General features: G+C 36.4%; 1 protein-coding gene across 2 annotated transcripts in view; it reads right to left on the minus strand.

The window, feature by feature from the left end:
• STX18 (syntaxin 18) overlaps nt 1–20,503 on the minus strand; it is a 60,384-nt gene that overhangs the window by 3,427 nt on the left and 36,454 nt on the right. Inside the window, exons 1-8 of one of the 2 annotated variants that reach the window (XM_077177704.1) lie at nt 17,158–17,293; nt 13,498–13,613; nt 12,271–12,348; nt 12,102–12,168; nt 8,642–8,757; nt 4,156–4,244; nt 991–1,049; nt 190–259 (exon numbers count right to left, since the gene is read on the minus strand). In XM_077177704.1, coding sequence (XP_077033819.1) covers nt 190–259; nt 991–1,049; nt 4,156–4,244; nt 8,642–8,757; nt 12,102–12,168; nt 12,271–12,348; nt 13,498–13,613; nt 17,158–17,195 — 633 coding nt within the window. In that variant the 5' untranslated portion in view covers nt 17,196–17,293. Of the gene's footprint in view, nt 1–189; nt 260–990; nt 1,050–4,155; nt 4,245–8,641; nt 8,758–12,101; nt 12,169–12,270; nt 12,349–13,497; nt 13,614–17,157; nt 17,294–20,503 lie in introns of those variants that run through there. The other variant, XM_054633068.2, reaches the window with a different exon arrangement.

A 20,503-nucleotide genomic window follows, 5' to 3' on the forward strand; every position in this document is an offset into this window, starting at 1 on the left:
TCCTGGTACATTCTAGTAAGTAACAACAGTAAATATCTTGATTTTGAATTTGAAAAACAAAAGTATTTTCCTTCACATTTGTATTAAAGATTCATTAACTACATATTCACAAGTTGGCAATCAAGACCAAAATGCCCCCAAGAAAATCTTCAAGTTGTATTTGCTGCTGTAGTATTAAATTATACTAACCTGTTGCAAGACTTTCTCAGTGAATATCTCTTGCAATCTGGAGATTTCCACCACTTTTCCTTCAATTTGTCTTGGCAAAGAACAGAAACACTCCATTACAAACTAGTGCAAACATGTCTTGCTGCTGCAGATTCAGTCCCTCCAGCCCAGTAAGTGGCTGCTCAGGAGGTCACTGTTCTGTCAGTTGTCTGTGAGGCAGGGACTAGGGCTTGGACAGTGCCTGGTTGGAAAACAACCAGCCCACAGTGAGGCCCTGGGAAAGGCACCCCCAGAAATGCTCAGTGAGCAGCTTTCACTGCCAGGTATTTCACCTGTCTCCCTTCTTTCATTTCATATAATAACATCCACGCTGGCCTTTAAGCAATTGACTTTGACACACCCTTTTCATATGCTGCTCTGGTGTGTGCAGTTCACCTTGCCTAGGACTGATACCCAAAAGTCAATTTCTAGCTCAAGCAGCTGTTTGGGTGTTCTGCACATCTGGGGAGAGTGATGGCACCACTGCCTGCCTCTGCATGTGGTCAGCAGTGGCACCTCCCCTGCTGCCATCTGGATATCTAGCAGACAACAGGACAGAAATGGAAAATTTAGTACTTTAAAATGTGGATAAGGGAGAATGTAAGAATGCCTTGCAAATGTAACCAGTGCTACCATTCTTTACACTGTGGGACAGCACATGGTCCCTTTCCTGGGCACTGGTGTCCAGTGCAGGTGTCCTGCAGCCAATGCCCTGCACATGGGGACTGACTGGGGCATGGGACCAGCACGGGCCACTGTCTGTCAAGTGACAGAAAACTGTACCTGACTTCATCGAAGAGATTGTTCATCTCACCAACAAGTCTCTGGTTCTCCTGTTCAAACTGGAAAAAGGGGAGAAGGAAATGATACATGAAATTTATAGGTTGAACTTCCCAGAAGTGAGTCTGAAATGACAGGTATGTGTTTGAAGAAGGGTAATAGTGTTTCTCGCAGAGAAAGGTTTAGTCTTCTGACATGGGCAATTTCTATCATAAAGAATGAAGAAAAAATTTTTTTCTTTGAACATCCAGATTTCTTTTTGTACTAGAGGCTCACTGCCTACCTCATTGGTAAAGAACAGCCTTCTCTCCTGGGTTAAAGGATTCCACAGAGTCTAAGTGGAAGGTTAATGGGCACTGCCACCTTCACAGTGGGGTAGAAGTCTCAGGGAAGGTGCCCAGCTCTATGAATTGAAGGGGAACAGAGAGCAACATACTGCACAGTTCCATTGATTTCCACTCTAAAGGTCTAATGGTTTTGTCAAATGAAATAATACCAGTGTTGCAATACATTAAAGTGTCATTGTCACTGCTGTATGTAGTGACACAACCTACAGAGCAGAGCATTTTTGAAATTATAATCACCTAAAATATATTTATTTTATATTAAATTCACAACAGCAGATGCTGTGCTTCATCACTGCACTGCTCTACATTCATAACTATTGTATGTCTGGTTCTGGTGGAGACACCTCACAGCAAAGCCAAGGCATGGGGCAATGAAATAGAGCCACGAGATTTAGTGCTGTGACTGGTCCTTGAGTGACTAAGTGGGGCCACCATGCTGCAATTGTTTTTTCTGGCTTCTCTAAGGATATCTGTACAAATATTCAACATTAGAAATCCCCTATTTTACTGCCTTAATAAACAGATGGTAACTAATTGAGAAGATAAATTTTCAGTAAAGAAACAGTGAATGACTTTAATCCTTTACAAATAGCACAAATCCACTTGAGAAAGTATTCTTGAAAAAATCTCTTTGATATTTAAAACCTTCCACTGGCACAGATTGCCTTTTAAACTGCTAAATGATCTTTGCAACTTGAAATCATGGCTGATGGAGCACTTGCACAGACAGCTGTTAAGATATGCTAAAACAGGCAATTGAACAAAGGGTTTGAGCTCTGAACACATCATACACCAGTGCGTCACAAAGGGATTTACATGATGGGAACATAAAACCAAGCTCTAGCAACCAGTATAGCTCAGTGATTTATGGCTTATTGAAGGAGCCTATTTTATGACAGTGAAATATTCTGTTACCAAAGTATGGCATAAAGTGACAAACTGCTTAATGTATGGCTAAAAAATTCAAGATATAAAGGAAATAATCACCACTCCTTTTAGTTATTCCACAAGAGAAGTCATTAGATGTGCTGTCCCTGAATTTAAGACAAAACCAACCAACCAAAAAAAAGATGAAGTCAGAGAAAAGTAGATATTTTCATGACTCCAAACAGCAGAGAGATTTTTCCCACTCAATGCAATCACAAGACATCTGCTCACAAATAACTGTAAAAAACATGAATATACCTGTAATCATAGTTATAAACTGAAATTTATTGTGTAAATCATGCAGTAGGCCTGCAAATATTTTGAACATCATCAAGCTCTCTCCTGAGGGTAAACTAGTGATAGGAATTGGTGCTTTAGCAATGACAGAGCTTTAATTCATTATTTTATCTACATGAAGGATCATGGAACCATGACTGAGGATTTGCTAAGTATGATATGACACAAACCATCCCAATTTAAAGCCAACACAGCAGTTTACGGATTGCAAGCTATCCTCTTCATAGAATTGTTTAGGATAGAAAAGATCTTACAGATCAAGATAACAATCCCAAGGCCACCACTACACCATGTCCCTAAGTGCCACGTCTACATGTCTTTTAAACACCACCAGGGATGGTGGCTCCACCACTTCCCTGGGCAGTCTGTTCCAAAGCTCAAAAACCCTTCCAGAGAGGAGGTTTCTCCTACGATCCCAGGCCTACAAAACACAACCTGCATTAGCTTTCAGTCAGAAGGCCCTGTCAGAGCCCAACTCTCATTTCCCTGTTTCACTGGAAGCTGACAGCAAGGGGCCTAAGAGTATTGTGCCTAAAGAAAGGAGAATGAAAATATGTGAAGAAATATCTTTTAAAAGAAAACACAAAGCAGGAGTAAGCCTCTAGATTTTAGACTGGCACTCAAGAACAACATGAGAGCATAGAGAGCAGCCTTTGAAGAACATTTTCTCTTTAACAAGCCATACCATAATTGTGTGCCACTTACTCATCTCTGACTGGAAGAATGATGTGCACTGTGTCTGGGAACACCTCGAATCACTGCCAAGGAAGCTTCACAAAGTCATACTGCTGCAGCCCTTTGCCCTATAAAGCTCACTCTTCTGATAACTGCCCAGCTACTGATTTAAATCAGTTTTTCTTTCTTTATATAAACCCAAGGCAGTGTGTGTTAATGTAGAGAGGTTTTCTAAGAAATTTGAACTATGCTCAAAATGATAAATTTTAGGAGTATCAAAAAATCTGACAGGCTGTCAGCAAACATACCTATGTCAGAAATTTCCTATTCAAATGTAAGCAGAATTGGATCAATCTATAAACATGCTGATAGCAGAGAAATGCAAAAATGTTAAAACTAATGAGATTCTGTTGTGACAGACACCTTGTGGCTATTCTTTCTAGAAAACCAATCTGATTTTGATAATTAAAAAATAAAAAGAAATAAAATTAAGAATAACTTCACAGTAATAGTTAAATAGTACAACTATTTGTGTTCTAGAAACTGCCCAAGAACAAAGTGCAAACAATTTATTCTTTCAGAAGTTTCATAATGATTCTTCTGATGTTGCCTTGACTTCTATTGTTTACTGACTAAACAAAGCAATTTATGATTGTAATGGTAGAAAACAATTTTAATTTTGATTGTTGAAAGATAGTTTTTATTAATTTAATGTCTTCATGTAAATTTTGTAGCATTTTAAATACTAGCTGCTACCAGAAGAAACAGGAAGTCACAAGCAAAAAATGTATCCTTTTACAGCATTATTCTGCATAAAATGTTAAAAGTTAATTTAGGTGAATCTGTACTTCTTTTTTTTAATCACACGTGAATACAACAGAAAATACAATAAAATGGACAATTAGACACAGGATAAACATACCATTTGTATTTCTTCAGGTGACAGCTCATCTTCACCTCTGCCATCCCCCCATAATCCAAGGTTACTTTGGGCATCGGGAAGATTCCGGTCTGTAAAAGAACAATCAAACACTTGAGATATAGCACAGGGCACTGAATGGTAAAGTAAAAATAAGTTTTCATCCATGTTAGACTGATCATGAAATTGTTGTATCTCCTTAGTCAGTTACTGAGATTCACCCTGTATTTACAGCATAAAATTGCGCCAATAACCTTTAATTTCCAAACTAGGCCAAAAGTCTTCATGTAAGTTTAATTTTGTAAACTAAAGGGAGTTCCATTAACATACTGGCTGAGAGGGATGTAAAATAACACATAATGCACTAAAAGAGCTTTTAGGGCACAAAATACTGTAGCAGTTGTCTTTTATAAGATAAAACAGATAAAACCACACAATTTTCAAAATGACAGCCTATATGCAAAGTATTATCTCCCAGTAAGATTTGACAGAACCAGCAGCTCCTCCTTTCAGAAACTAAAGACAGAATCTCAAAGATGTTTTGAGCAAAGCTCACAGATGAAGTCGATTTTGTCATGCTCTTTAAACTTCCTATTACAGTGCAAATCCCACACCACGCTGTGCAAGGGGTCTTCCAGCATATAACAGGAATCAGCTCCAACCCCACAAATTAACCATAACACATCAAAGCTGCTTCAGTCATTTCAGAAGTATTTTCCCTTTGATTAAAGCTATTCATCTGCATAAATCTTTGTATAAGTCTGGCATAAAAGATCTTGAAGGGCTATTTCTGGGATATTCCCTTCTGTAAGATTTAATTTTAGGCTTAATTATATACTTCTGGTTATAGAGGAAGAAGTTAGAAGAGAGAAAAGAAACTGTGCTACAGGAATCTACTGTTTCTGAAGCTGTTCTAGCATGAGTGTTTAAAAACCTTGTAAGACTGCAGCCTTGAGAGAGCCTCTCTTCTCCCCACTGGCTGTAACAATCTTAAAAACCCAAGAGAGAACTGTACCACCCCACAATGGATCAACCCTCAACCTGCTTTGAGGCATCAGATGCATGTTGCAAATTAAAACACAGAAAGATTTAGGTTTTAGTTTTTCATACATTTCAGGCTCCCTATTTATTCCAGTTAATCTTTTAAGCATTTATATGTATTTCAATTTGTTTTGTTATAACTTCCTAGACATATTTTTTTTAATTGCTTAAGCAGCACTAATGCATCATCATTCAGAGGCTGACTTGTCTTGAGAAGCCTCTGAAAGGAGCAGTCTTATTTATAAGCACATACATGAAAAGAGATAAAAGGAGAAGTTTTCCTTTTTTATTCTCCGTGATAGTATTTATGCAACTCTTGAAAATATCAATACTGTAAAAGAGTATTGTGTATGTCTCCTTTATAAACTTTTTTTTGCCTCCCAACAACCTAACCAGGATGCATAAACAATGACAATGTTACAAATGGGGGATGCAGATAAGGAATATAATAAATTTATTTTAAAAACAACTCCAAACCAAAAAATAGATCAGCTCTTTCTTAGAGTAGTAAAGTATAAACCCAAGAATCTCTTAAAAGATTGTTTAGAAAGCATCCAAGTATTTTTTTTCCATGGGGTATTATCAGTATTTCAAATCTATTTCACAGAATTGCAAAACTTACTTGTTTAGGTAATCAATATATTTACATTATATCAAAATTACAATAAATTATTTACCATATTCAAACAAAATAAGATAATTAGTTTATGGAGAAAAAAATGAGAAAACCCAGAGGAATCAATTAGTTTCAGGCCCTGCCAGCACTGTTAAAAAACAGCACCTGTATCCAATGTGATGGCTAATAAGCAAATATACTTATGGTAAGAGGTAAGCAAGATGTATCTCCCCAGGGTTCCTCCTGTCACTGTGGGATGTTTTGGGCTTTCTGCAGCTTTCATGGAGCTGACATTAATGCTCTCCTACAATTCAGCCAGCAAGAGCCAAACTACATTTTTATTTCAGAAAGAGAAGTAGTTAACTTGTGATGGAGATATAAAATAATGATCGAATCCTCTAAACCTTTTTCCATGCTGAAAGGAGACAGCTGCTAAGCTTGTGGACTAGTTCAAAAGCTACTCATTATTTATATTTATTTCCATGAACTAAATGTCAAATTTGTAATATGCAAATAAATACTGCCAGTATATAAAAGCACTCTCCAGAGAGACTATTTTCCTACCATGAGGCATGTCCACTATAATTCTAATGTAAACAAGTGCTTTGCCTCAAAACAAAGGTAATCACATTTTGCTTTGGTTTCTGCCAAAAAACCAGACAAAACCCAAGTTGTGCTTCAGCACATTAAATAGCACATTCAGCTGTTCATCACAGTGCTCAAATTAAGGACAGAACCACAAGCTGCTCTCAAAAGTATCTCTACAGATGAGATTTAACCCAAGGGACTCAGGCATGGTGCTGATGGCTAATTCATAAAAACAAATGATCACCATTCTCTAAACCACCAACATCCTGAAGATGAAAGAGCTGATTTCAAAATGCAAGCATTTCTCTGGCTTCCTAAAAATTTGAAAAGTTGCTTGAAAAAAAAAGTATAAATCAAAGGCTGTAAAATTTAAACTGAGCTTCTTGTTTCCTAGTCATCTTGTTCATGTTATTTTCACACTTTGACAGCCACCTACCAGCAAAGTCACAAGGCTGATTCCTATAAGCAGCAGCAACCAGCACTTACCCTTATGTGAGGAATCACAGGCTGTGTGCATTTGCATACTGTTCCAGACAGATTTATTTTGATATACAAGTCCCATAGTTTTCTCAAAGTCTAGTCAGCAACCCCTCATAACTACTGTAGCACCACCACTTGTGTGGCAGGACCCCTACTTTCTCATAAAAATTAAAGCAAAAACTCATGCAAGTGAGAACTGGAGTAATCAAAATTAATGTGCAATAAAATAGCTGCATTTCTATTTACTGCAGTGGTTTGCTGTGTCCAAGGCAACCAAGGAACAGTATTTTCCATGGTGTGGCACAGATTTTTGGAGCTAAAAATTGCAATGACACTATGTGGTGGGAGAATGCAGGGACATTTGGTAACAAGGAAAGAGCACAGGGCAATGAAGATGCTACTATGCTGCTGCTTCTCCAGTGGCACCAGCTCACAGCTGCAAAACACTGATAACAGGTTAAGGTGAAACTCATCTGTGTGCCTGTGTGCTGCATCACTTATGACACGCTATAAAAAGGTAAGCACTAGAAACGGGACATAATCAAAACCTGTACGTCTTACAAGAAATTCAGTGTTAGAGGGGAAAAAAAGGCACACTGATAGGGCTGCAGAAGTACAAACTGGTTAGGAAGATAAGCAAAGCCATTATCAGAAAATGAAGTTGTTCAGACATTGTGAGGTAATTCAGTGTTAAGGGACTTCATCCAGAAGTGGAGCACCCACTTCACATGAATCCATGCTCTGTATGGCCCTGGAGTCACCTAACAGAGGAACTTTACTCTTAATAAAATCTCTGAAGAAACAACAACTATTTATCAGAATAATATGGCCAACCACTGCATTTATTCTATCCTGACAAAGTATTATCACAATGTAATGCAATTAGAAGGAAAAAAATCCTGCTGTAAATCACAGAGTACCTTGGTCTCCTTTAGAGTGGGAGACCACAAGCCAGGAAAAGCAATTTCAGAATCACAGAAAGATCTCTTTAGGCATGAAACCTGAAATTATCTGCATAGTACTCCAAAAGGCACTTAGCTCCAAAGCTCTGCCAGCATCCACATCCCAGGACAGGCTGAAATGGCAAAGAGAATTGAAATGGCTTCTATCCCTCAGCCTGAGAAGCAGGCAACCAGGAATGAGCACCAATGCTCACAAACCCCATCAAGACCTGTACCATCTGAAATGACTCCAAGGTCAGAGATACTGCTTTGGACTTCTGCCTATCTCCTGCCCCCTGAAAGATGAAATGAAATTCTCCCAGCAGGGCAACTCAAAGCTGTCAAGAAGAAAGCTCCAAAACTATTGGACCTGAGCAGCCAATAACCTCCTCTGTGAGCATGTTCCACCTTCGAGTTCCTACTGCAGGAGTCTCCAACTGAAGGCCTCTGTGCTTAAAAACTACAGAATGTTTCAAGAGAGTCATTGACCTAATTGCTAATTCCTTGCATTCAGTGAAAGGAATATGGAAAAATCAGACAAATTTCAGAAGATACGATATTGATAAAAATAAATGAAAAGGAAAGAGGCTATTAAGAGGATGAAGAATTCAGCAAATCATATGACTTCTTTAGCTGCCATCTCAAAAAGTTTAAGATTTTGCTTCCTCAGTCTCACAGTATGCTTCACAGAAGCCTGATCAGCTCAAGCAAGATGAAAATGGAAAACCTGCCAGTCATAGGAACTGGCCCTTCTAAAGTGAGGTACTATCAACTGGACAGGTCTTGCCACAAAAAGTAAAATGTAACTACATTTTATTCCTACCTTTGCTTTCCTCAGCAGAAAGTTTTTCTTCAGAATCCTCTAAAGGACTCTGTGAAGATTTTTCAGCAGAAAGAGGTGATTTGGACACATTGCTCTGCTCAGGTTCAAGTTTGGACCTAGAAGTACAAGAGCCAATTATTTAACTAATACTACACAGATGTATTTCTCTAAAATGAGAAAAAACACAGATTACTAAATTCAATACTTCAACTCTTGTGAACTTCATATTAAAGATTTTCCAGTCAAGATACAAAATGTACTTAGCAACTGTCACTGAAATATTGCTACAAAGGCAAAGAAAGTGTGAATATTATTCCTGGACAAAATGCACCACATGCTCAGAGCTGAGAATATTGAAGGCTACAGCATAAAAATACTGACACTTTATTAAACTTCCTTTCAAACATCCAATGTATTAATTTTACTTTTTTTTAAGCCAACATTTAGGTTATATGAAAAATTTTTAGTAGCAACGGCCAAGCACTACTTCTTGATTTTTTTCAAAAAATAATGACAATTTTACTTTATATTATCAATTGTCATAAAGGAAGTACAATAGAATTAGCTTTTCTATACTACTTCTAAGTCCCTATTAGGTAATTTTAATACAAAGCCAGTGCAAAACATGAGAAGCTTATTCAGTAATTATATATTAAGTATGTTCCAGTGTGGCATCAAAAACCGTTGAAATTAGTGGTAAAGTATTTTTTCCAGTGAATTTCTGTGGTTTATTGTTGTCTACAATGAATTCTGAAACTGCTAAATAGCAAGCAGTTAAATGTTTAGTAATGCTGTTGGAGAAGGTAAAGAACCAAAAACCAATGGGTGGAATCACCTGCTGTGCCAGGTGATTCCACCCTACCCTTTATCACTTCCTACCCCCTCAGATATAATCAGCAGTTAATGTCATTATGATTTGCAATTCTTCCCTGTGCCTAACAGAAGGTTTTTGTGTTCCTTCTTTGCATTGTGCCTAAATTCTAACCCATAATTAGAAAATTCTGTGAAAACCAGAATATAATGCAATTGTCATCACTGAGTGATTGCTATTTAACAGTAGCAGGGAACCTTTTTTAGTGATGAAACCTCTGCAAGTACTGGGCTTTTGGTAATTTTACAGAGAAGAATTCTCCTCTCATCTCTTCCCTCTCAAATTTACCTAATAATAATAAAAAAACAAACTTATCTACATATCTGCGCAGCTCAAATAATATTTTTAATACTACTAAAACACCAGTTCCCTGGGTAACAAAAATATCAGCTTGATTTGAATAACTCCATACATAATTCACAAAATCTTCTAATGGAAAAGAAGTTTAAAATTGAAATTAAATATAATCTTGAATATCAATAAACACTAAAATTGAAAATCACAATCACAACCAAGTACCTTTACAGAAAGAAATGCTTATGTTTCTATTTCTCATATTTTCTTTCTGTGAAACTAGTCCCAGCCAGCAGAACTTTTAAATCAAAATATGTGAGTGAATACATAAAGGCAACCTCTGTAAGGAAATTATAACACTCAGACATTTGTTGAAGAGCTTTGGATAGTTATCAATATAAAAGGAAACATGATGAAATATATTTCTATGGCAAACTTTTCAGTATTGTCTGATATGCACATATTTTAAATTGACTAAACTGCAGGAAAGAATAGCTGCACTAGGATTAATTTATTTCTAAAGAAACATATTCCTTTATTGTTTGTTGTCCTTATTGTGCACAGTATAGGAATACAGGAAACCTTCAATTTAAAATGAACAAAGTGTCTGGGATGCACTGTTTAAGAGATGCTGGTTCTTTTAAGGTACACATTCTTATCACATAAAGCACCTGCTGAAATCCTCAGGGAAGTTACAAATCAATTACAGTATTTTTCTTTAAGTCATAATAAAGATTGGGTTATGCCCTGTGATGTATTTGAATTGAATTTTAATTTAAATGACAATTTAGCCATTACATCACATCTGCAATGCATAGACTCCACCTGGTCAACATCTGTTTTCTAATTCTTACATCCACAAAGAGAGACATAGAGGGACCCTCCAATAAAAAAAATGTATCTTTTGGGTTAATTCTTAATGCCTTATTGCTCTTCAGTTAAGTGGTATTCTAACTTCTGAAATAATGCATCAAAATGAGGTTTTTTCTCTGTTTATTCATCTGAGAAATCCTGAACCTGGGATTTCACATGGGAAGAGTAATGTAAGAGTATTAACTAACAGAAGAGCTGAGACTCATTAGCTACTGCTTCAACTGCAGGAACAATGCTCTCTTTCTTTGAAGCTCTTTCACATGAAGAATACTGATAAGATTCTGTATTTTTACACATTAAAAATATCACACAGTTTATTTCTGCATAGCTTTTTTTCTGAAAAGTTATGGGAGCTACACCAATGCTTTACTTTTCTCTCATTACTTCTTACCAAATTTCAAAAGTGGTTTGGGATATTTTGTTTTCCTGGTTTTGGTCTGATCCTCCACATGTACTACCATTTATGTCTCATAAGGATACATTTGAGTGAATCTAATTGTGCCTAATCAGGCTGAATCATTCTGAATAAAATACACTTATGAACTTTTGAAAAAAATCTCTCTGGGTTCAATGTAACTGTAGCAGATCAACCCAAACACCAAACTGATAAACCAGCATCAAGTCTTGGAAAAATGCTCAAGAATTTATTTATGTGCACATTCTAGAACTATATTTTTTTAAATTAAAATATAGATAATGGACCTTGAGGTTATAATCCAAATAATGCAGAGTGAGAAGACAGGGAAAGCCTCTCAGGTATTGAATAAATTGCAAACCTGCTCACTTTCCCTATCATTCTCACAATTGGGAGTATGCAGAAAAAGAAAGTGAAGAAGTACAGGGTTTGAAACTTGACTGAAAAAAAAATCCCACCAGACCAAAAAGGCAGCAAGCAAACACCTTTAATGTCTCCTAGACATGTTCAGCTCTACATGAGTAGCCTTAACAAGTGCCACTATAAGCAGTGGAAGCTCTTGTTTCAGTTCAGAAGTTACATTCTAGTTTTTTATTTTCATCATGTTTCTGCTTGCCATGAACACCTGCCATCTCAAGTAGTATTTATTAACAACACAGTCACTTGTTTAGCAGAAAGACAGGACCTTTAAAAAAAAGCAAAAAAAAAAATTGGTGAATTTGTAGAAGTCAAACAGGTTTATTAACTCACATTTTACTGATTTGGTGCTTTTATCCTTTACCAAAATGAGAACTACAACACTATAATGGCATTCTGCCACTCTCAGACTTGACTTCACATGCCTGAAGTGTAAAGAGCCCTGGAAAGCACCTGTTGACTGCAGAAGTTGCTCATCCAACCACAAACTTGCATTAAAACAATCTCCTTAGCATCTAAACATGAACAATAGTTTTGCTGAATGTCCTACAAGTGAAAGGCACAGTTAAACTATTTTTGACACTACTCACAGTCTCTTCTTATCTATCACTCGCTTAACTCGGATGGCTCTTTGTTCAGAATACAGCTTGCACACTCCTGTTCAAGACAGCAGTAAACAAAATTTCAGGTTAAAAGAGCAAGATTCCTTTCTTGGAAAATGCAATCTTCCATTTGTAACTATTAGTAAATACTAAGTACTTTTTAAGTAATCTTCAATGAAGTCCAAGACAGCTGTTCTGTGCTCCTTCACCTGAGCAGACTGGACACCCTTGTGTGCTGAAATACAAAAGAAAATATAAAACAATCTTTTAACTTTTTACAACAATTCCACAACAGTTTGCACTTTCAGTTGATATGCAAGTTATATTCAAAAGCCTAGTCACATTTTACATATGTTATATATTAATATTTCTTTTAAATATAGCTATATTTAAATATAGATTCTCTAAAAGAGCAAGTCATTACAACAAACCAAAAAGTGAAAATAACTAGTGTCCTATAGTATTTTTATATATGCCACAGAGTTCTATTATGTCAAATAAACTCTAAACAGGAATAAGTGATATCTAGCTAAGAACAGCAGAATAAATCTAGAGATTTAACTTAAACTATTGAACCTGAATTTTCTGGTGTATAGACTATGTGGAATTTTTTGGGATTTATTGTGTCAAATCTTTTTAATTCACATATATAGATATTTTTCATTTTTATACTATGCAGTTCCCATGCATGACTGACATTCAATGATTCTGAATAATGCTCCAACTATGTTTAGATGGCCTTTTAAATCTGATGAAAATCTTTTGTGTATCAATAAAATACAGAGATGCAGCAAGTCAACTTGAAAATAGTAACACAGAAACTCTCTATGACTTTCACAAGACAGTGTAGCAAAGGTATGACTCCCATATTCAAGTTGTCAAAAACACTTTTAATCTATTAAAGTTGTCAAAATCTTTTAATCTGTTAAAGTTATTTAATTATCTCAAACTTGGAAGTACTATACCTGTAATACCTTACAGGTAGACAAGCTAGTAAAAGACAACCATCAAATTTAGAGAGCTTTGGTTTAGGCCTCTGTGCCACAGGGCTGAATTACTACTCAAGTAGCAAATATTTAAGACTCTTTTTTATACTTGTTAACCTTGAGTGTTTCTGTGCTTTTACTCAAAGTTTGAAGTTCAAATACTGGTGTATTTGAACACATAAACAAAATTATATGCTGTGGCTTCTTTTTCCACTATCATTAAAGAAAATGGAATTACAGTACTAACCAGCCAATGGGATTACACCAATTCAAATAAAAAGGCAATGAGACTTCCCCCATCTTTTTCCTAAAGCATTTAAGATTCACCAATATGCACCAATATTCAGCATTACCTTAGCCTTTATCAAAAAAACCCATGTAAGAGCTGCTTAGTTTACCTTCTGTCCTGAGCTGATGAATGGCATCAGCACACGTTCTCATAAACACCTGGGCATCTTGATCTATCTGGTCACGCTCTGTATCCGTCATCCTCACATACTCGGACATAATATGGCTGAGAAACAAGACAAACTGGTCACCTAAAAAATCCCCAACATAAAATCCACAAGCACACACCTTACACCTTCTTGTGACCCACCATCTTGGCGAGAACTTTTCTGCAACACTGATTTTCACAGAAAAAAGAATAAGAAGTACAGTAACTACCACTGATAAAAATGCTACTCCTATAAAGTTGGGAGGCTTTTTTTAAGAACACTTTTACTAGTAAAGTATATAGAAAAAAGAGTATCTCCTATCATCTTGTACATAACCAAACACAGACCAGATAAGGAGAAAATACAGCTGGAAAATATACCATTGCCCTTGGTACTTATTCCAATAAAGTGTCCTAAAACCACAAAACCAATTCAGATAAAGGAATAGCTCAAATACTGAAAGAAGTACAAAAAAAAAAAGGAATTTTCATTATCCTAAATACAGTACTTCATTTTTAAAGAAGCTGTTCTATGAAATTGTGAATTCAAACCAGAGGAAGAATACTGGAAAATAATGCACAATTATAATATCAAATTGATTACAGTATTTATTAAAACCTGATCCTATTTTTTATTTCAATTTTAGATTATACATTATGCATTTAGTGTTTTCTAATGCTATTAATATATCTTTTTGTTCCTAAATTAATAAAAATGGAGGCCTGTTCTTAAAATATTAACTCACTGTAGGTAACCAGCAGAAAAGCATATGGTATGAAGGTATTTAACAGTGTTTCCACAGCCATAGGTGACAGGATAAAACTCTGCTACAGCAAAAAAAAGTTCATCTTGTTTTTCCTGGTGATGTAGTGATCACAGCCTTTTATATCTGCTCTTTAAAAAAGGAAAGAAAACCTTAACTCATACCTGCATTGGAAATTATTTTTTTAATATGTGAAAATTTCCTCATGTGTAATGCAACTACATTACTACAGTATACAAGTAAAAAGACAAGATCTTCAATATTTAGCCTGATATCCTTAGAGATCTCTTACACACTTCACTGCAATAATGGCAAAGCTCCCCTGTGTCTGCTGCAATCCCAGGCACAGGGAAGCCCACAGCCAGTTCACACAACCCTGTCTCATCAGCTCATCCCATACAAACCCACAGCTCCCTCTTGCATCATCAATTACTGCAAGCATGGGTCCAGATCCCCTCCACAAAGCTTTAAGTATACTCTAAATAATAATAGTCTATAATACTCTTTGAGTATTACATCACAATCTCCTCGTTCCCATCCCATATTACTGGTTTTACATAAAAAATCAGCATATTGTTCACCTGACTTGAAAATTAGTATCTGCTTATTGGTCAGCTAGTACAGAAGCATAGATTAGCAAGCAAACAGTAAAACAAACTAATTAGAAGTAATATTCGATATTTTATGTGTTTGTTTCCAAAATTGCCATGTATTTGACATCTAAATATCAGGGCTTTTTTCCCTCCCCCTGTTTAAAACTATTCTATGTCATAAAATTATTCTTTATTCCTTAGTAGTGTTTCCATTTGTAATTCTAAGCATGTGTAAAGCCAGGAAATCCATTCCTACATCCATCTCCACAAAGGCCAAGACAGAAAGGGACCATTAAAACCATCTGGTGTGGCATAATTCATAATATCATTCAGTGAGCTCAGCCTAGAGAGTTACTTGAGCACAGTATTATTTTAGGGCACACAGACTTTGGTGGGAAATAAGGATGGAGTAACAGCTGTATGACAGCTTCTTGACAAAAAAATGCCACTCTTCTATTTTAGATTACAATAATAAATTCTGGCTGGTCTGCTATTGAACAGGATATAAAGTTCCTATGTTTAGGAATATATATATATATATAGCTTCTTGTGCCCCTCCCAGCCTTGTAGTCTTTGTAGAGCTCACATTTCCCATGCACTTTTTAACATAAGAAGGTAAAATAAAGATTACAAAACGCAAACCAGAATTTTATTTTAAATCAGACTTAGAACTAAATAAGAAAAAACTTGACTTAGGCACACTTCATTTTTTACTAACAGTTTAACTAATGGTAGTGTGGTGATACACTGAGGATAATATAATTGCAACAGCTTTTCAACTTTGGGAAGTTGTGAAGTTACTTTCCCTAGTTGCTGACAGAAAAACAGGGCAGATTAAATCCTTAAATAGTAGTTTCACAGCTTCAAAGCTAGTAAAATGCAGCTTAATCCAGTAAACAAGAAACAGAATACTTTTCCTTTTATAACTGCTTACAGCTTACATAGTGTCTGGTACCAGTGCTTTTGAATATGAGCTGGTCAAGGCACTCAGAGAGAAGGATACCTGAAACACAACCTCCTTGGGAAGGCAAGAATGGAGTCATACAATCACATCCCATTATGTCAGAACACATATGGCATCCACTAGTACTATAACAGGGTCCTGAAGTCCCCACTGCACTCCCCAGTAAATCTGCACACAGAGATTATACTGAAAATCCATTTAATCACCATCTTCTACTGGAAGAGGAACCGCTCATTAAAATAAAACAGGCCAAAGAAAACCAAAACCACAGAAAAACATCAAACAAAAACCAACAGAACAGAAAAAAAATCCAGCTGTGTCTTGTAGGTCAAAGACACAAATGCATGCTCAGAAGTGCACTGGCAGTATCACAGCTCCATCACTAAATCAAGAAGGGCCAAGCAAATCAGGTTTTTTAGAGGCAATCAGAATAATTAGCAAGACATGCACAGAAAATGAACAGATAAAGGAGGAAAAGAAGTTCCTATGGATTTTCATCCTTGTCAACATGAGAAAACTTCATAAGAAACTTGGGCTAGAAGGCAACTCGGTTTATTTGTGATTTTTAACAGTGGGTGAAGAGTACAATGAAGACAGCGACCAGCAAGTAGGCAGATTTCATCCGTCTAGAAAAATGAGTAGGTCAAATTGCAGAGAAAATGCAAACTTAAAAAGGCAAAGAAAAGAATTCAGATGTAGTTTTCATATAGAAATTACATTATAATTTGCAATTCTGTCCTTGATGAAAAGGAAGAGTAGGCAAATCAGTGAGAGATCAACTGAGCTTTCTTGAGCTCAAACAGAAAGATCAGAATACAAAGTGCAAATTAGTTCTGATTTCTATTGACAACTCTAAGGGAACACAGCATGCAGGCACACACAGAGAAAAGGATCAACTGCAGGATGAGACACAACTGGGGAGGGATGCCAGTGATAACAAGAGATTACTCTGCAAACATTACTATGAGAAACACTTAAGAATGTGGTCTTGGCTTGTTACTCAATAGAGAAATAAAATTATATGCAGAGTATGAATTAATTCTAGATGTTTATTGCTTTGTTTTGGGGTTTTTTTGGCACTAACTTTCATCATGAATGTCACTTGAAAGCTGTAGTTACTACTCCTTTTACCTTACTGTATCTGAGCCAAATTTAGTACCTCTGTCATTTTAAAAAGATCCTAATTCTTTGCTGATATTATCATCAGCAATAGCAAGTGTCAGATAATGCATTAGTGAACAGGCTGCTGAGTGAACTGTGTGAGAGACAGCTACATGAACCAGGTCATAGCAAAAGTGTACCTGAAGGTGCAGTGGTTCCTGGTGAAGTGCATATCCATCCTATCTGTGTGACAAAGCTGTGCTCTGCAACAAACTAACCAACTTCCAAAAAAGCCCAGGGTGTGTGCACATTCATGCAGTGTGCAGAGACAGGACAGCCAGCCCTGGAACAAAACGGGAAATGCATCAAATGACAAGATGGATCCTCACTGCCAAGAACTAGGAGAGAATGAGCAAATGACACATTGATAAAAAGACAAAGGTCAGCAACTATCTTTGAAAATAGGGTTAAAGGGACAAAAAAGACGTACAGAAGACTTGTAGAGCACTCAGTCTAGAAAAGTACAGGAATAAATAAGTAATATTTAGGCACTTAGGAAAGAACAAAAAGATTACCAGTACCCAAGATGTATCAGTAGTACGTCATAAGCAGTGTAATTTACTGCTGGGATGCAGTAACAGGTCTTAGGGATGGATGAAAAGCAATCACTGGTATATTTTGGTGTGGCTCTTGTTATCATGTCACATAACATTCTCACCAGTGAAACAAATGAGTTAGAAGAATAGATGAGTTAGAAGAAATAAGCACCATATGAATATGAAACTGCAAAGTTGAACTTGGGGGTAGTTATACACCAAAACAGAAGGAAACACTGAGTTGTGTTTCACAGGATTTTGTCCTAAATCTGATGCTATTTAATACTTTCATTAGTAACTCAGCAGAATGGAATATATATTTAGTAAACTTTCAGAGGCATGAAGTTAAGCAAATTAAAACTGTGTCAAGAGGACAAGACTTCAATTCAAAACAATATTGCCCAAAGAAATGACACAAAGAATTTGAATAAGGAATGGTCAGAAGCTCTTTGCTGCAGCAAGAACAATTACCTGAACCCACAGAGAATGGGGAACAACTGATTAGGGAACAGTTCTTCAGAAAGTCATCTGGGATCATACTGGATCATAAACCAAACACAACAACAACATACTGTTGCATAAAAAGTCATCATTACAATGGGACACATTATTCTAGTAACATGGATATGGAAACAGGAAAAAGCAGAATGAGAATATGAAATCTTCACTGCAATAAGTATTTCAAAGCAAGCAAAACACTAGTCATTCTCTTTTTAGATGTTTCAGCTATAGTACTTCCAGCCTGACAATTCTGTGATTCTATTTCGCTGGCAAAGCACAAGGAAGCAAAGCTGATGTTACATCAGCTTTTGGAATTAGTAATTCTACTGCTACATAAAATATCTTCTGCTTGCTAATCCAATAAAGGTAACATATCAAGAAGAAAAATTTGATTTCCCTCCAACAGTGTATGACAAAAAAGAGAGAAGCAACAAGCAGAAACAAATCAGTTGTAAAATAGTAGAGATTTGCCCAACTTAGCACATGGCTGGCATTTCTGTATGGATTTGCTAGCCAGGATCTGCAGATGGTAAGTGCCCATACGAGTATGGATAAGCTTAGCTGCAAATGCAGCAGTCACATTCTTCCCTTTGGGCATCTAGTATATTTTAAATTGTTTGATTTCTTACTTAATTAAGTTTTATGCATTTTCATTTACTGCCTTTTTCCATCCAAATGCTGTTTGACATAAATCCAAGCTAAAAGGTCCTTGATTCAAATGACAAAACATTCCACAACATTTTTTACATAGGTTTATTAATTCTGTGTGGAAGCCTCAGCTACCAGAATAGGCAATACAGACATGCCTGAATTAGCACCTTCCATTTTGTAAAATATTGCTGGGATATTCCAGCGTGCTACTATGAAAAATTACTATTTCTGAAATGTGATATATGAATTTAGTGTAATAAAAAAAAAGATAAATAATTTGAAAATAATACCCACAGAGCATAAAAATATGCTCCTCCAGGAATAAAGTATTTACAGATCATCTACATGTTTTACTACCTCAATACAACAAAACAAGCCTTACTTCTTGTAAAAATGTGACTAAGTCAAGAAAAGAATGCAGCCTGGCATTGTACAGGAGTCAGTAAAACACTATTTTTAGAGTCCTTTGATGGCTGCTTCTTTTATTGTTAAATACAAGGAAATACTCCCCACAAAACTGTGTAAGCATTCAATGATTTTCTATTAAGTGGCAAATGATGTAACTGATTTATTGCCTTAAGCCACAGAAATGCTTAAGACAGATAAATGCTAGGGCAGGAGGCATAATTACTGGACACTAACATTATTTTTTAAGACAGAAAGATAATTTGTTAATAATTTTTCCAGGTGTATTATTTGCAATTAAGAAATGTTCAAACACTTAACTGCACAGAAGGACTACAGAAGCCTGTAATGAAGGTACATCAAAAGCCACCTATGCAGCCTTTCTGGTGGAAAAAATGACATTTCTATTCAGAAGTCATCTACACTACACTGATCAACTACATAAGTATCTCTGCAGTTGCAAAACACAATTAATTAGATGCCTAATAATCCCAGATGGAAAGCTCTTCTCTCAAGTATTTTTCTTTTAAGTATGAGGTGCTCTGTGGAAAAAAAAAAAAGTAAATCTAGAATTCTCTCAATTCCTTTCCAGTGTCTCATTAAAACACTAGGAATAATGACTGGTCCTTAAACTGCCTAAACCTTGAAAGATGCTTCAGAAAAACTGAAGGCTGTGAAGGAATCCCAAGAGGATTATTTCAAATTTCCAGGTGTTAGGGCATTACAGCTAGTTCCTTGAAGTATATTTAACACAAACATATGAATTGTCTTGGTGGTTCAGTGATTGAAAACATGAAGGAGCTCATGATGAAAAGCAAAGGCACAAGATGTTCACAGATGAGACATCAGACAAGTTACCAAAGACTGAAGATGGGATCTCTGCTAGCACAGTGCAAAAAGCAATGTAGGAAAGCATTATAGCAAATGGACTGAGAGGAACAATGCAGAATGTACAGCAGTCAATATACTAAAAATGGGACCTCATCTGAAAGCCTCATCTGAAAGGAGTTATTGCTTAACAAGAAAAAATGAAAAAGTGCCCACATCTTGTTAACAGCTTCAGGACTCAAGAGCCCCTGTCTTCTCCTTTCCAGGAAGAGTGATCAACTTGTGTGCACTGGTTTTGCTTGGGATAGAATTAATTTTCTTCCCAGCAACAAGTACAGGGTTTGTGTCTTGGAATTGTGATGGAAACAGTGCTGATAACTCAGGGATGTTTTTGTTATTGCTGGGCAGTGCTTACACAGAGCCAAGGCCTTTCCTGCTCTGCATCCCATCCCCCCAGTGAGGAGGCTGTGGGTGCACAAGGAACTGGGAGGGGACACAGCCAGGGCAGCTGAGCCCAACTGACCACAGGGATATTCCAGATCATATGGGATTCCAGATCATATGG

The sequence above is a fragment of the Agelaius phoeniceus genome, chromosome 4 (genome assembly GCF_051311805.1).
Source record: "Agelaius phoeniceus isolate bAgePho1 chromosome 4, bAgePho1.hap1, whole genome shotgun sequence".
NCBI classification, from domain to species: domain Eukaryota; kingdom Metazoa; phylum Chordata; class Aves; order Passeriformes; family Icteridae; genus Agelaius; species Agelaius phoeniceus.